This window comes from Hemiscyllium ocellatum, chromosome 1 (assembly GCF_020745735.1).
Source record: "Hemiscyllium ocellatum isolate sHemOce1 chromosome 1, sHemOce1.pat.X.cur, whole genome shotgun sequence".
NCBI lineage: Eukaryota > Metazoa > Chordata > Chondrichthyes > Orectolobiformes > Hemiscylliidae > Hemiscyllium > Hemiscyllium ocellatum.
This window is the reverse complement of record NC_083401.1, coordinates 97,231,469-97,248,661: the sequence shown is the minus strand read 5'-3', so window position 1 is coordinate 97,248,661 and position 17,193 is coordinate 97,231,469. Positions and strand designations below refer to the sequence as shown.

Sequence of the window (17,193 nt, the reverse complement as noted above, 5' to 3'; positions counted from 1 at the left end):
GTTATTTACTGGTGGTGGGTTAATAAATCCGAAATGGACAGCATGATGGTTGTGGTTAGCATTGCTGCCTCACAGCGCCAGGAATCTGGGTTCAATTCCACCCTTGGCCGTTGTCTGTGTGGAGTTTGCACATTCTCTCCATGTGTGGGCTTCCTGCCACAGTCCAAAGATGTTCAGGTTAAGTTGATTAACCATGCTGAATTACCCATCTCCAGGGATGTGCAGGTTAGGTGGGTTAGCCAATGGAAATGAGGTTACAGGGATAGGATGGGTTTCCGTTCGAAGGATCCGATGGGCTGAAAGAATCTCTATAGTATGTAGAGGTTAATGATTTGGTAGGAAAAAATCTTTAGTTATGTATAAAGAGCATTTGTGTAAGTGTAGGTCAGTGATTTTGTGGCACAGTAACAGTTTCCCTACCTCGCAGCCAGGAGGCCCGGGTTCAGTGCTGCCTGTTCACGTAGTGTGCAATAAATCACTGAACAGGTTGATTAGAAAATATGAAGCGCAATTGAATTGCGGTGCAATAGATGTGGAGATCGTGCTCTTGTAGTGCAGTAGTGGTTTTCCTACCTCTGAGCAAGAAGTCTGGATTCCAGTCCAGTTGGCTCCAGAGATGTGCCATAACACCCTGAGCAGGTGTCTCTCGTGGTGCTATGATAGTGCGTTGGAGTATTGTTTACTGTTTTGGCTACTTTCCTGAAGAGGGTTACACTTCTCATGGGGAGAATGTGACCCTCCATTGCACTATCTCTAGGGTTGTATAATATTTTGGAGACCAAATCTTATTCCCTAGTATCTCAAAGAATGAGTTCACTTCTTAAAAGCCATGTCAGAATGAATGTTGATATTTATCCTTGCAAGTGAGCTTAAAACCATGAGACATCGTTTCAGGTTAAAGAATAGACCATTTAATACAGAGATGAGGAAAATTTTCATCTCTTACTGGATCGTAAATCTTTGCAGTTTTCTAATTCAATGAGATGTGACAGCTCAATCATTGAGCATGGTAATGACAGAAGTACATAGATTTCTGGAGACTAATGATGATAAGAGTGGTAGGTGAGCAGCCATGATCTAATTGTATGGTGGAGTGGGATATGTTGTTTAATTTTCCAATGTATGAAGTTAACCATTTTAAACTCCATACTTCACTGTGGAGGTTGGGTAGAGTGTTTTATACTTATGCTAAGGAATGCCCATGAAAATAACTCCAGTTTTAACATAGATTCCGGTTAGATTTTCAGCAATGTATTCCTGACTATGTGAGACTACCTATATTTTGGAACTGCTGCTCCAAATTAAATTAAATGATGTAACTGTAAGGGTATTTGTTGCCATCAGAAATTTGTTTGCAGAGATAGATCATCACTGTCTGGCATTACTCTGGGAAAGTATTGCAACAAAATATCAAAGTAATGTGCTATGTTGCAGGTAGTGATGATGTTATAGGCCCTGAAGACATGGAGAAATTCTGTGAAGATATTGGAGTTGAACCTGAAAATGTAAGTGCTCGTCTGTAAGACATAGAACAATGGAAAAAGGCTAACATAGACTTTTCAAAATTTTGTTTTAAGCATTAATGTTAAACTGCTTTTGTATTGTGTATTTGAGAAAGCTAGGCTGAACCTTTCTTCTGTGTTTATGATGTGTAGAGATTTTCAGGATTCTGGAACAGTTTATGTTTTGGCACTTTAAGGAATTGAACATAAAGTAGTGGTCACAAACTATAAGACAGATATACAATTTTACAGCTTTTCAGAAGACTTGACAATCTATGCAGATGATGACAAACCATCGCCCTGAAAGTGAAAAGTCATGTCCTTTTCGTGAGCTAGAAATAGATCTTTCTGCTGACTAATTGCAATTCAATTTTTTAAGAATTGCAGAATTTTAGCTTTTGCTTGAGGGAGAAATTTGCAACTGTCAAAAGATGTTTGTGTCAGTTATTTAAATGAGCATAAGTAATGTGTAGCTTTTGCAAGAAAACTGCATTAAAAATGGTTAATATATTTGGTGCTAACATTTGAGCAAATTAGCACGCACTTAAAACAGCAGATAGCATGGAAATGGATAGTTGTAACACCATGGAAATAGAGCATTCAACCAAAACAAAATGCTTATCCTGCACATAGGCAATCGTACTAATCTTTTGTATCTGTCTTGTTTCTAATTCCCCTTTTTTATTCTGCCTTTTCCATCTAATACAATTTAAGTATACCAAGTCTCTCTCTCAATTGTAGAATTAGTGTTTTTAAGAGACTAGTTCAAACCAGAAATGAATATTCAAGAGTACAAGTGATTCTATACTAACAGTTGAAATATGTCATTTTCTTTTCCATTTCTCCAACGTTTTCCTCACTAATTTCCTTTACAATAAAGTTGTTTTTTAAAAAAATTGATATTTGAAAATTCAAATGGAATACAGTGAGGGCTAATTGGAGACCTAGCTATAAATCGTTGTTGAGTCAGTCTACAATAGCATTTAAAGATAAATGTTTTTGTTGCAGAAGTTTAATTAATAACAGCAATTGCACTATTCACGATTAATTTATATTTTTAACATACCTTAACAAAAATGGACTGTAGGAATAAGGGTTTTTTAAAAACTTATTCCAAACCTAATTGGTCCTGCTGAAATTTAGGATTTATCCTGCTTGTGAAGATTCCATTGATCCTGGGTTCTTGGGTTCTCTGCCGTGCCCTTCTGGAAAAGTGTGTTACTTTTGATGCACACACCAAAAACCAGGATCAGACTCATTAGAATGCAGTGAACTGATATTATCCCTTTTATTTTCTGCAATAGTGCACTAAAGTATTCACCAATTCCCCCACAAGTTCACATTGTGTGCAAGTGCTATTTTGATTGAAATAACCAAACAGCTTTTAAAATATTTTTGGAATTGAAAGCATTGCACTGTCAGACGTATACTACTTGACAGTTTGGACTTTTATGCTGTTTTTGTAAACTATGATTTCAAAAATGCGAGTTCAAGTTCATTAATGTCCATTAAGGAAAGAAAGTTCTGCTCTCCTCACCTGCTTTGGCCTCATGACACTGATTCAAAGCCAACAGCAATCTTAAATGGCCTCGCAAGCCACTCATTGTATATAAACAGCTTAAAGTCAGACAAAAGGAGTGAAACTGAATAGATCAACTGGCACTGACCAACTCATCAGGAATGACTAGATGTGCATACATAGCAAAGTTCTCTTTAGTAACATCTAGGGTAAGTGTCAAAATTTGAGGTCTGCCCCATAGACTAATCAAGAAAAGCCTGAAAGAGACTCACCTTCCAAACAGTGTCCCAAATTTAGCCATCTTGGGATATATCCTATTCCACTGACAGACCCACTAGATGTAATAGTACAATGATAAATAGAGAGTTGAAGTAGGAGGCCTCAACATCGATTCCATGAAGGCTGGTGTCAGGACAAATGTGGACAAGAAAAACTACTGATTAATGCCTCTCTTCTCTCTCTTGCTAACCCACCCCCCCACCTCCTGCACCCACAATTGTCTTGCTTTTTGCCTCTTTATCTTACTCTGTTTGTGTCTGTCTGTTTCTATCACCACCTCCAAGAAAAGGGAAGAAAAGCTGATGAATTAGTTCTCCATGTTGAAAACCACTTAGATGTGCCTTTAGAGTGACCATTTCCAAGATTGGCTTTGTGGCACCATAACAGATTTGAACTGATCAATTCCTAAAGGGTATAACTCTACAACAGGTGATGAGGGAACCAACTTGACCACCTCCTCAACAGCCCACATGTTGCAGACACATCTGTCCATTACAATATCGTTAGGAGTTCTTGTGAAGATGAGATCTTGCCTTCACATTGCAGAGTCCATCCAGCATGTGTGGCCCTACTACTGTGCTGAATGGGATAGATTTCAGACAGCTTGAAGACATTAGTGAACCCAGATAGGTTTTTCTGATTATTGGTGATTTCATGCTCACATTTAGGTTCCTCAGTCCAGATTTCTTTATTGAATTCAAATTCCACAAACTGCCAAGACAGGACTCAAATTTAGGTCCCCAGAACATTATCTGGATCTCTAAATTAATAATCTATTGATGATAATACATTAGGCCATCATCTCACTGCTTCAATGATGCCCCTTGTTGGGACAGAGGTCAAGCTCTGCTTTAAGTGAACAGTGGTCATCATTTCTGACTCCTTAGAGTTCATGTTTGAGCTGATGAGCAACATTTGTGGTGCGAGTGCCAGGCAATGGCCTGCTTCAACAGAAGAGAATCTAATTGTTGCTGCTTGATGTTCAATGGCATTTCCATCTCTGAATCATCACTTTGAATGTTATGGGGGTTAGCATTGACCAGCAACTGAAGTAGACCAGCCATGTAAAAATTGTGCCTACCAGAGGAAGTCAGAGACGAGGAGTTCTGTATGAAATAACTCATCACCTCTCTTCCCCTGTTGCCTGTCCATTACCTACAAGGCACATTGGGAAGAAATGAAATATTCTCCCTTTGCTTGGATAGGTAGAATGCCTGCAACACTCAAAGCTGAACACCATCCAGAATAAAGCAGCCTGCTTGATTGACACCCCATCTAACAATTTCAATATTCATACTGTACCACCTGTGTATAGTGGCAGCCATGTGTGCCATCTAAATGCAGCAACTTATGTAGTCAGCTCGCTAACATTGAGGGCAGCAGATGCATTGAACGCCACCTCCAAGTTCCCGTCCAAGTCTCACTCCATCCTAACTTTGAATATATTGCTGTTCCATCATTGAGATAAAAGCCTGATCTTAATTCTCTAACAGCACTAAAGGACTGCTGAGATTCAAAAAGGCAGCTCTGCACCACTTTGTCCAGGGGAATTGAGTTTACCGATAAATGCTGACCTAGCCTGTAGTGCCCATATTCTGAGTGGTTTTTCAAACTTCAATCATTTTGTGGTGGTACAGAAGAAGTTAAAGGAGGTTGGAACTATTAAAATGCTTTATGGGGTGGTTTTCTCTTTTTAATGGTTTGGTGGGTTAAGCTGGCCACTACATGTAACTGATCTTAATTATGGCAATACTCAATGATATTGGTTTAGTAACAGAACTATTGAATATGTTCTTTGAATTCTGATTGCAGAAATCTTAAAACACTTATTAATGTATGCTGTTATTGATCTCTTTCACTTATTGTAGGTGGTAATGTTAGTGCTTGCCTGGAAGTTGGATGCCCAGAGCATGGGTTACTTCACTCTACAAGAATGGTTGAAGGGAATGACCTTATTACAGTATGAAATGTTTTTGATTTAGTGTTTGTTTGAAATAGTTGCCAGTTAACTTAAGTTTCAAATGTTAAAGTAATGTTTCACTTTTAAAAGTGTAGAATTCACCTATTCTATTTCTTACTTTGCAATTCTGCAATACAAAAAAATGGCCATTTCAATTCCTTAAATGTTATACTGCTGGATTCACACTGCTGTTCTATCTGTTGATGGAGTCTTGGGTAGCATCTCATTCAATTTCTAGTGAATATTGACCTTCATGCAATTGTTCCTAATCCTGCTTTAATTGGCAATCTCATTCCAATAGTGTAGGATTGCTTTTGTGGGAAGTCAAGAAATATTGCCACAAATGTGATTAGCAGTGCCTTTTCACAGTTTGGGCTGAGCTGCTGGAGGCTCATCAACAGTGTTGTGAACCAGGGTAATTGAATTAAGAATACATAATTTAGGCAACTCATATTGGTTAAAAGAAGAGTTCTTTCTACAACAATAACCTTATTTCTGTAAAATGCATGTAATTTGTTTAAGCTTGCCCTGAACTTGGAAGTGACACTTGACTGTTTAGCTCTTCAGACCTGTTCTGCCCCTGAATTCGTATAGAGTCACAGATGTACAACATGGAAACAGACCCTTTGGTCCAACCCGTCCATGCCGACCAGATATCCCAACTCAATCTAGTTCCACCTGCCAACACCTGGCCCATTTCCCTCCAAACCCTTCCTATTCATATATCCATCCAAATGCCTCTTGAATGTTGCAATAGTATCAGCCTCCTCCACTTCCTCTGGCGGCTCATTCCATACACGTACTACCCTCTGTGTGAAAAAGTTGCTCCTTAGGTCTCTTTTATATCTTTCCCCTCTCACCCTAAACCTATGCCCTCCAGTTCTGGACTCCCCGACCCCAGGGAAAAGACTTTGCCTATTTACCCTACCCATGCCCCTCCTAATTTTGTAAACCTCGATAAGCTCACCCTTTAGCCTCTGACCCTCTGGGGAAAACAGCTCCAGCCTGTTCAGCTTCCCCCTGTAGCTCATGTCAGCCTTTTTTTTCCTATATTTCTTAACCAGGTATTATTAATCAATAAGTTTTGTAATTTCAGCTTCACTCTTAATTGTCATTTGTGGGAGAGAATTCCAAATTTCTTCCTATGCTTGGAATGTAAGAATATTTCTTAACTTTGCTTTTGAAGTCTTGTCTTTAAATATTAGACAGTCTTAGTCAGGAATAGTTGTTTTATTGTTTATTGACTTTAGGGGGCAAGGGTTCTTCTTGCCATCCCCAAAAGCTGCTCCTTGTCATCATTCACTAAATATTCACCAATGAATGTGTTATGCATATGGTGTGATAACCTAATGTGATTTTGGCTGTAAAAAAAACTTTCATTTTTTTGTATTTCACTTTTAAGATGTGACACAACCGAGAAACTGAGAAATTCATTAGATTACTTGAGATCATTGTTGAATGAACCCACAAATTTTAAACTTGTGTACAGATACGCCTTTGATTTTGCACGGGTAAGTGACTCTATTGAAAAATGTAAATGAGTGAAATTTGAAAACTTGTCATAAGACAAAGACTAATAGACATTCACAATGTAAAAAAAGTACTGTTCTCTTGTCTCATTGAAAAATATAATGACTTTGGGACTTTTTTTAATTTGATACATTCACATCTTTGCCAAACCACTAAAATTGCCCCCATCCCATTCATTAAAAGTTATGATAAAAGTATGTAACTTGTTATCAGTTGGGAATTTACAGGGAGGCTGTTTCCACAGGTGGGCGAAACTAGAGCTCTGGGGGCATAGCCTCAAAGGGGAGGAGATTTGGTACTGAGTTGAGGAGGAACTTCACCCAAAGGATTGTGAAGCTGCCCGGTGAAGCAGTTGAGGCTACCTTGTTGAATGTTTTTAAGGCAAGGATAGATTTTTGAAGGATTATAGTGAGCGGGTGGGTAATCAGAACTGATCTTATTGAATGGCAGAGCAGGCCTCAGGGGCTGGATGGCCTACCCCTGCTCCTGTTTCTTATGTTGATGTAATGTAAAATTGAGGCTGAAAATGTGTTGCTGGTCAAAGCACAGCAGGCCAGGCAGCATCTCAGGAATAGGGAATTCGACGTTTCGAGCATAAGCCCTTCATCAGGAATGAGAGAGTAGCCAAATTTTGGTTTCAGTTTAGTGCTATTGACTTTTAGTTTGTAAAAGATGTTGAAAAGTCATTTGGAAAAGTGACTCAATCATATTTTCAAGAAATGTTTTACAATTCAATTATAATACAATTCTTTGCAGCACAAGAACAGGCCCTTTAGTCCACCCAGCCTGTACAATTTCTTTTTCTTATTTTAGATCCATTTAATTGCTGGGCCCAAATTTTCAAAATGTGACTTCATAAGTGCTCAGCCAGATACGTCATGTTTAAGTGTTTTCACTGTTGAGCCTAAACTTAGGAAAACAAATGATATGGGGACGCTGGTAGTTTAGCTTTCAGTTCAGAAAAAATTGTTTTGGTTTTGGGCTGGCAGAAGAGTATTTTCTTAGATTAGAGGTGAAAATTAGAGGAAGAAGTTTGCGGGTTAGGAAGGTGGTGCTGAGTTCAAGGGTTGGGACTGAGATAAGGTGGGGGGAGGGGAAATGAGGAAACTGGAGAAATCGGAGTTCATCCCTTGTAGTTGGAGGGTTCCTAGGCGGAAGATGAAGCGCTTTTCCTCCAGCCGTCGTGTTGCTATGGTCTGGCGATGGAGGATTCCAAGGACCTGCATGTCCCTGGTGGAGTGGGAGGGGGAGTTGAAGTGTTGAGCCACGGGGTGGTTGGGTTGGTTGGTCCGGGTGTCCCAGAGGTGTTCTCTGAAACGTTCCGCAAGTAGGCGGCCTGTCTCCCCAATATCGAGGAGGCCACATCGGGTGCAGCGGATGCCGTAAATGATGTGTGTGGAGGTGCAGCTGAATTTGTGGCAGATATGGAAGGATCCCTTGGGGCCTTGGAGGGAAGTAAGGGGGAGGTGTGGGCGCAAATTTTGCATTTCCCACGGTTGCAGGGGAAGGTGCCGGGAGTGGAGGTTGGGTTGGTGGGGGGTGTGGACCTGACGAGGGAGTCGCGGAACACTGATAGGGGAGGGAAATATATCCCTGGTGGTGGGGTCCGTTTGGAGGTGGTGGAAATGACGATGGATGATATGATGTATCTGGAGGTTTGTGGGGTGGTAGGTGAGGACCAGTGGGGTTCTGTCCTGGTGGCGATTGGAGGGATGGGGCTCAAGGGCGGAGGAGCGGGAAGTGGAGGAGATGCAGTGGAGAGTATTGTCAATCACGTCTGCGGGGAATATTGCGGCCTTTGAAGGAGGCCATCTGGGTTGTTCGGTATTGAAACTGGTCCTCCTGGGAGCAGATGTGGCGGAGACGAAGGAATTGGGAATATGGGATGACGTTTTTACAGGGGGCAGGGTGGGAGGAGGTGTAGTCTAGGTAGCTGTGGGAGTTGGTCGGTTTATAGTAAATGTCTGTTGATTCGGTCGCCCGAGATAGAAATGGAGAGGTCTGGGGAGGGGAGGGAGGAGTCTGAGACGGTCCAGGTAAATTTGAGGTCGGGGTGGAAGGTGTGAGTAAAGTGGATGAACTGTTCAACCTCCTCGTGGGAGCACGAGGCAACGCTGATACAGTCATTGACGTAGCAGAGGAAAAGATGTGGGGTGGTACCAGTGTAGCTGTGGAAGATGGACTCTTCCACATATTCTACGAAGAGGCAGGCATAGCTGGGGCCTGTGCGGGTGCCCATGGCCACTCCTTTGGTTTGGAGGAAGTGGGGAGGATTGGAAAGAGAAGTTGTTCAGAGTGAGGACCAGTTCAGTCAGTCGAAGGGGGGTGTCAGTGGAAGGATACTGGTTGGTACGGCGGGAAAGGAAGAAGCGGAGGGCTTTGAGTCCTTCATGATGGGGGATGGAGGTGTTAGATTAGTACAATCTTCAGGTTGTGAAAGTCTGTAGAATCTGTCAGAACTGAAAAGGAATCCAGGTCAGCAGAACTGACTTGAGTAGCAGTCCAATAAGAGAAACTGTGAACAGACTTTCATGTCATTTAATTAAATTATAAGATAAGAACAACAGTTCTCTGGGATAGAGTTTCTGAAAAGGATATTGCTGAGAAAAATTTTCTTATTTTTGTTTGTATTAATATCTTCTCAAACTGATTGGCATACAATGTAACTTTGCATTTTTTCTTTGTATAATAAGCTTGGGTTAAAAGAACATTCGACGTTTCAGGCATAAGCCCTTCATCAGGAATGAAGGGCTTATGCCCGAAATGTCGAGTTTCCTGTTCCTTGGATGCTGCCTGACCTGCTGCGCTTTTCCAGCAACACATTTTCAGCTCTAATCTCCAGCATCTGCAGACCTCACTTTCTCCTTAAAAGAACATTGGCAGCTCTTATGAATGGGTTCAGATACTGACTGTCATAGGCATATAAACAGAATGTGGTTAGAGGAGACGTAGGGCCAATCGGAGACCAAAAAGGGAATTTACACAGAGCAGTAAGGGGCTTGGCTGAGGTATTTATTGAATGTTTTACATTTGTTTTTAGAGGACGATAATACCCAAGTCATAGTGACCGAGGAGGAAACACTGCTAATAGGGTTCAGAGTTAATAAGGAATAAGTCTTTGGTAGCTTGTTTGCACTGAAAGTTGACAAGACAGCAAACCTGGATGGGATGCATTCAAGGATTTTGAAGGAAGTGAACCTAAAAATTATAAATGCACTGGCCGTGATCTTTCACCCTTCATTGGACTTGAGAAGTGCCAGAAGACCGGAAAATTGAAAGTATAACAACCTTGTTTGAGAAAGGTATTAAGGATAATCCCAGCAAACTAAGTATTAGTTAGGACATAGATTACAGGTGCAAGGAGGTGATGTTGAACTTACACCAGCTAAAAAGTTTCTGATACATTGTACACAGTTACGGGTACTACATTATAGAAAAGGAATGAATGCATTGAAGAGAGTGCAAAAGAAATTTACAAAAATGATTCCAGCAATAAGAAACTTCAGTTAAAAGGACAAATGGAAGAAATTGAGACTTTTTTTCCCTTGGAGTGAAGAGCTTCTCTTGCATTCTGTCATTTCCTCTGCTAAAACCAGTTGCACAGCTAATTTTTGTAGTTTTTGGTTTGTTTGCCATTTCAACCAATAGTGTCAGGTTTTTTAAAAAATTTAAAATGGTGTGCACAGGAGAGCATAAAAGAATATGGAAGTGACCACACATTATGGTAGTTCTGGCCAACCTAAAAGTGGTGGGTTTGAAGCATGAACCAAGTGTGAAGCCGAGATATTGTGATAAAATAAATCTGTGACTGGAGAATAGCAATTTGGGCCGCATTTTGGCTCCGTAGCTAATACTGCTGCCTTGCAGCAGCAGGGACCTGGGTTTGTTTCCATCCTCGGGTGAACTATGTCTGTATGGCGTTTTCACGTTCTCTCCATGTCTGCGTCGGTTTCCTGAGTGCTCCGGTTTCCTCCCACTGTCCAGAGATGTGCAGGTTAGGTGGATTGGCCATGCTAATTTGCCCTTAGTCTCCAGGGATGTGCAGACTAGGGAGTTAGCCATGGGAAATGTGGGCTTATAGAGATGGTGGGATGCTCTTCAGAGTGTCAGTGCAGAAATGGGCAGTATGGTCTGCTTTCACACTGTAGGGCTTCTATGAAATTGCTTATTACTTTTGCCCCATCAACTCTTTCAAAATTGGCAGCTGCAGCATATTTTCCTTTGTGATGTGTGAGCCACTGGCAAGGCTGACATCTGTTGCCAATTCCTAATTACCCTTGGACTTAATAGCTAGACCACCTTAGATGGCATTTGGGTTAACCATGTGATTGTGGTTGAGTTGCATGGAGGTCAGACCAGGTAAGGACAGCAGATTTCCTTTCCTAAAGGAAACCCATGAGCCAGATGCATGTTTACTGCAATTGATGGTAGTTTTGTGGACCATTACTGAGACCCATATGCATTCATGTTCATGACTTATTAATTGAATTTAATTTCCCTTAAATTCCTTGGTGGAATTTGAACCTGTGTCCCCATAGAATTAGATCACTGCATCACTGCCTCCAAGGGCTGGAGAAATGAATCTTCTCTTTTCCCCCCAACTCTTGAGTTTTGACTGGCATCTCTTGGTTATTTTGGTTCTATACTAGTCAATGACTAAACAAGAGAAAGAGCCCTCGATAGTAATAAACTGAAGCCCAAAAGACAAAAATAAACTGACTTTGTGGTTTAGTAGGGCTCCAGAATTAGATATAATCTAAGCGAAGTCATTTTTAAGAAAGAACATGAGAGAGGGTAGAACCAATTCTGGATTATTTAACTCATCAACCTCATTAACATAGCAAATATTTTCAAAACAATACTTAGAAATAAGTCTTGTGTTCTAAATTTCAAGTTTTGCCATAAGATTTCAACTGATGACCCAGCCTTTTAACAACAGAATGGCTGTTGAAAAGCAAACTACTGCTGAAAGAACACAAAAGCCATCGCTGGTTTATCGCGAAAATCAAATCCAAGCATATAGCTTTCAGGTCACCTTGAGACCTGAAAAAGGTTTTTCTTAATTTGTTACATTTCTGTTTCTAATTTTTTTTAAAGAGACATTTGTACCTTGTGTGTAGCTTTTACAACTGGAGGAGAAATTTCTTTACCTAGCATTGCTGCAGCATTCTTCACTGAAATCATTGAAGTACTCCAAATTGTTACGCCCATGATATTGCACACTCCTAGGGAATGGATTAGTCTGGAAGCTGCATGAGTTAACTTGATTTCTCTAAATATTGAAATAATGTTGTACCAAAAATTCAGCACTTAAAACAAATAATGCAAATATTTAAAAGGGCTCATTAATGTAGTATTGCAAAGAAAACGCTAAATCATCAGACTACTTTTTGAATTGAAGTGATTTATTGACTTGTGCATGACCCTGTATTTTGTTTACATTGTCTAAACAGGAAAAAGACCAGCGTAGTTTGGAGATTAGCACTGCTAAATGCATGTTGGGACTACTTCTAGGAAAAACCTGGCCACTTTTTCCAGCCTTCCATCAGTTCCTTGAGGTATTAAAATGTGAACTGTCTTTCAATTGTTTTAGTTCTGCCACCACTATTGTTACATTCAAATTAAATATGTAAATAATCTTGTGATTTGGGATTTTATTTAATCGGTCCAAAAACCTTCTAATATTTAGAAATATTAAATGAGATGCAATTACTTTTATTTCCGAAACTGTGGTTGGAAACAGCAGCTACCTATAATTAAAATATCAGGATCTATTTTCGGTCATTTAAATATATGCATGTAAAGCATATTTACCTGCATTTATGTGACTGTTAAGGTGGCTTCTCCTAAAATTAATGCATGTGGCTAAAACTGTTAATGTACTAGGCATAACTACAACCAATCACCCATTTCTACTGATCAACACTTATGAGAACACCCAGATTGTTGTACTATTGGCTTACTATAATGTTGCATGCCAACATCAAATAATTGATTGTTTCATACAAATTGAGCAATGCGAAAACAGTGGAAGTTATATTGTTTGAGAATATTTTGGTTTAAATATCAAATGTTATCCTTTGGGTAAAACCTGGATATCACATGTTTGTACTTTTTACTGAATGGCGCTATTAGATTTGAGGGGTTTCAACAAAATGTGACTGGTGAGGAATGTGCTAACTTGTAGTTCTGCATTATGTAAGCAAAGTTTACAATTTGTTTTTCAGCATCATCAAGGCATGTGAAATAATCTATGGTGTTCTTAAAATTTTATGTTCCACACAGCAATCTAAGTATAAAGTGATCAACAAGGACCAGTGGTGCAATGTGCTCGAATTTAGCAGAACAATTAACCTTGATCTTAGCAACTATGATGAAGATGGGGCTTGTAAGTACATCAATTGAATCTCTTTTTAACCATCTTTGTTTTTCTCCTTTTGTCTTTTTCCCTTCCGCATCCATGGCTGAGGGAGTGAAAAACGACTGACTGCTGAAAAAGATGTTTTGAGTTCTCATGCTGGAAGGTTTACAGACCAAGAATCGAAAGGGTTTTTACAAATTATATTAAGGACAAAAGCATAACTAGGGAGAGAATAGTGCCCCTCAAAGATCAGCAAAGCGGCCTTTGTGTGGAGCTGCAGAAACTGGGGGAGATACTAAACGAGTATTTTGCATCAGTATTTACTGTGGAAAAGGATATGGAAGATGCAGAATGTAGGGAAATAGATGGTGGCACCTTGTAAAATGTCCATACTACAGAGGAGGAATTGCTGGATGTCTTGAAATGCATAAAGGTGGATAAATCCCCAGGACCTGATCAGGTGTACCCTAGAACTCTTTGGGAAGCTAGAGAAGTGATTGCTGGGCCTCTTGCTGAGATATTTGTATCATTGATAGTCGCAGGGGAGGTGTCGGAAGACTGGAGGCTGGCTGACGTGGTGCCACTGTTTTAAGAAGGGTAGTAAGGACAAGCCTGGGAACTGTAGGCCAGTGAGCCTGATGTCGGTGGTGGGCAAGTTATAGACTCATAGAGATGTACAGCATGGAAACAGACCCTTCGGTCCAACCCATCCATGCTGACCAGATATCCCAACCCAAACTAGTCCCACCTGCCAGCACCCGGCCCATATCCCTCCAAACCCTTCCTATTCATGTACCCATCCAATTGCCTCTTAAATGTTACAATTGTACCAGCCTCCACCACTTCCTCTGGCAGCTCATTCCATACACGTACCAACCTCTGCGTGAAAAAGTTGCCGCTTGGGTCTCTTTTTTTTTATATATATCTTCCCCCTCGCGCTCTAAACCTATGCCCTCTAGTTCTGGACTCCCCGATCCCAGGGATAAGACTTTGTCTATTTATCCTATCCATGCTCCTCATAATTTTGTAAACCTCTATAAGGTCACCCCTCAGCCTCCAACATTCCAGGGAAATCAGATCCAGCCTGTTCAGTGCCTCTCTGTAGCTCAGATCCTCCAACCCTGGCAACATCTTTGTAAATCTTTTCTGAACCCTTTCAAGTTTCGCAACATCTTTCCGATAGAAAAGGAGACCAGAATTGCACACAATATTCCAACAGTGGCCTAACCAATGTCCTGTACAGCCGGAACATGACCTCCCAACTCCTGTACTCAATACTCTGACCAATAAAGGAAAGCATACCAAACGCCGCCTTCACTATCCTATCTATCTGCAACTCTACTTTCAAGGAGCTACGAACCTGCACTCCAAGGTCTCTCTGCTCAGCAACACACTCGAGGACCTTTATCATTAAGTGTATAAGCCCTGCTAAGATTTGCTTTCCCAAAATGCAGCACCTCACATTTATCTGAATTAAACTCCATCTACCAATTCTCAGCCCATTGGCACATCTGGTCCAGATCCTTTTTGTAATCGAAGGTAACCCTCTTTGCTGTCGACTACACCTCCAATTTTGGTGTCATCTGCACCCTTACTAACTGTACCTCTTATGCTCGTGTCCAAATCATTTATGTAAATGACAAAAAGTAGAGGGCCCAGCACCGATCCTTGTGGCACTCCACTGGTCACAGGCCTCCAGTCTGAAAAACAACCCTTCATCACCACCCTGTCTTCTACTTTTGAGCTAGTTCTGTATCCAAATGGCTAGTTCCTGTATTCCATGAGATCTAACCTTGCTAAGCAGTCTCCTATGGGGAACGCCTTATTGAAATCCATATAGATCACATCTACTGCTCTGCCCTTATCAATCTTCTTTGTTACTTCTTGAAAAAACTCAATCAAGTTTGTGAGACATGATTTCCCACGAACAAAGCCATGTTGACTATCCCTAATCAGTCCTTGTCTTTCCAAATACATGTACATCCTGTCCCTCAGTATTCCCTCCAAGAACTTGCCCACCACCAAGGTCAGGCTCACTGGTCTATAGTTTCCTGGCTTGTCTTTCCTACCCTTCTTAAACAGTGGCATCATGTTTGCCAACCTCCAGTCTTCTGGCACCTCACCTGTGACTATCGATGATACAAATATCTCAGCAAGAGGCCCAGCAATCACTTCTCTAGCTTCCCACAGAGTTCTTGATCAGGTCCTGGGGATTTATCCACCTTTTAACCGTTTCAAGACATCCAGCACTTCCTTCTCTGTAATCTGGACATTTTGCAAGATGTCACCATCTATTTCCCTACAGTCTATATCTTCCATATCCTTTGCCACAGTAAATACTGATGCAAAATATTCATTTAGTATCTCCCCCATTTTCAGTGGCTCCACACAAAGGCCGTCTCACTGATCTTTTGAGGGGCCCTATTCTCTCCCTAGTTACCCTTTTGTCCTTAATATATTTGTAAAAACCCTTTGGATTCTCCTTAATTCTATTTGCCAAAGCTATCTCATGTCCCCGTTTTGTCCTCTTGATTTCCTTCTTAAGTATACTCCTACTTTCTTTGTACTCTTTTAAGGATTCACTTGATCTACCCTGTCTATACATTACATATGCTTCCTTATTGTTCTTAACCAAACCCTCAATTTCTTTAGTCATCCTGCATTCCCTATACCTACCAGCCTTCCCTTTCACCCTGACAGGAATGTACTTTCTCAGGATTCTTGTTATCTCATTTCTGAAGGCTTCCCATTTTCCAGCTGTCCCTTTACCTGCGAACATCTGCCTCCAATCAGCTTTCAAAAGTTCTTGCCTAATACTGTTAAAATTGGCCTTATTCCAATGGAAAACTTCAACTTTTAGATCTGGTCTATTCTTTTTCATCACTGTTTTAAAACTAATAGGCTTATGGTCGCTGGCCCCAAAGTGCTCCCCCACTGACACCTCAGTCACCTGCCCTGCCTTATTTCCCAAGAGTAGGTCAAGTTTTGCACCTTCTCTAGTAGGTACATCCACATACTGAATCAGAAAAGTGTCTTGTACACACTTTAACAAATTCCTCTCCATCTAAACCTTTAACACTATGGCAATCCTAGTCAATGTTTGGAAAGTTAAAATCTCCTACCGTAACTACCCTATTAATCTTGCAGATAGCTGAGATCTCCTTACAAGTTTGTTTCTCAATTTCCCTCTGACTATTGGGGGGTCTATAATACAATCCCAATAAGGTGATCATCCCTTTATTATTTTTCAGTTCCACCCAAATAACTTCCTTGGATGTATCCTCCCTCAGCACAGCTGTAATGCTATCCCTTATCAAAAATGCCACTCCCTCTTTCTATCCTTCCTGTAGCATTTGTATCCTGAAACATTAAGCTGCCAGTCCTGCCCATCCCTGACCCATGTTTCTGTAATTGCTATGATATCCCAGTCCCATGTTCCTAACCATGCCCTGAGTTCATCTGCCTTCCCTGTTAGGCCCCTTGCATTGAAATAACTGCAGTTTAATTTATTAGTCCTACCTTGTCCCCGCCTGCCCTGACTGTTTGACTCACTTCTGTTCTCAGCTCTACCTGTCTCAGGTTGATCTCTCCTTACTATCTTCCTGGGTCCCACCCCTCCTACCTTACTAATTTAAATTCTCCCAAGCAGTTCTAGCGAATTTCCCTGCCAGTATGTTAGACCCCTTCCAATTTAGGTGCAATCTGTCCTTCTTGTACAGGTCACTTCTACCCCAAAAGAGATTCCAGTGATCCAAAAATGTGAATCCTTCTCCCATACACCAGCTCCTCAGCCATGCATTCATCTGCTCTATCCTCCTATTCCTGCTCTCACTAGCTCGTAGCACTGGGAGTAATCCAGATATTACTACCCTTGCGCACCTTTTTAAATTTCTGCCTAACTCTCTGTAATCTCCCTTCAGAATCTCCAACCTTTTCCCTTCCTATGTCGTTCGTTCCAATGTGGAGTTGGAGGGAATCCTGAGGGACAGGATGTACATTTATTTGGAAAGGCGAGGACTGATTAGGGACAGTCAACACAGCA

The 17,193-nt window shown here is 40.9% G+C and overlaps 1 protein-coding gene across 2 annotated transcripts in view; it reads left to right on the top strand.

The window, feature by feature from the left end:
* The window catches only part of dcun1d4 (DCN1, defective in cullin neddylation 1, domain containing 4 (S. cerevisiae)), a 69,964-nt gene that overhangs the window by 43,037 nt on the left and 9,734 nt on the right, over positions 1-17,193 (top strand). For both annotated transcript variants that reach the window (XM_060830858.1, XM_060830866.1), the window contains 5 exons: positions 1,435-1,505; positions 5,169-5,260; positions 6,663-6,771; positions 12,244-12,348; positions 13,076-13,178. In XM_060830858.1, coding sequence (XP_060686841.1) covers positions 1,435-1,505; positions 5,169-5,260; positions 6,663-6,771; positions 12,244-12,348; positions 13,076-13,178 — 480 coding nt within the window. The remainder of the gene's footprint in view (positions 1-1,434; positions 1,506-5,168; positions 5,261-6,662; positions 6,772-12,243; positions 12,349-13,075; positions 13,179-17,193) is intronic.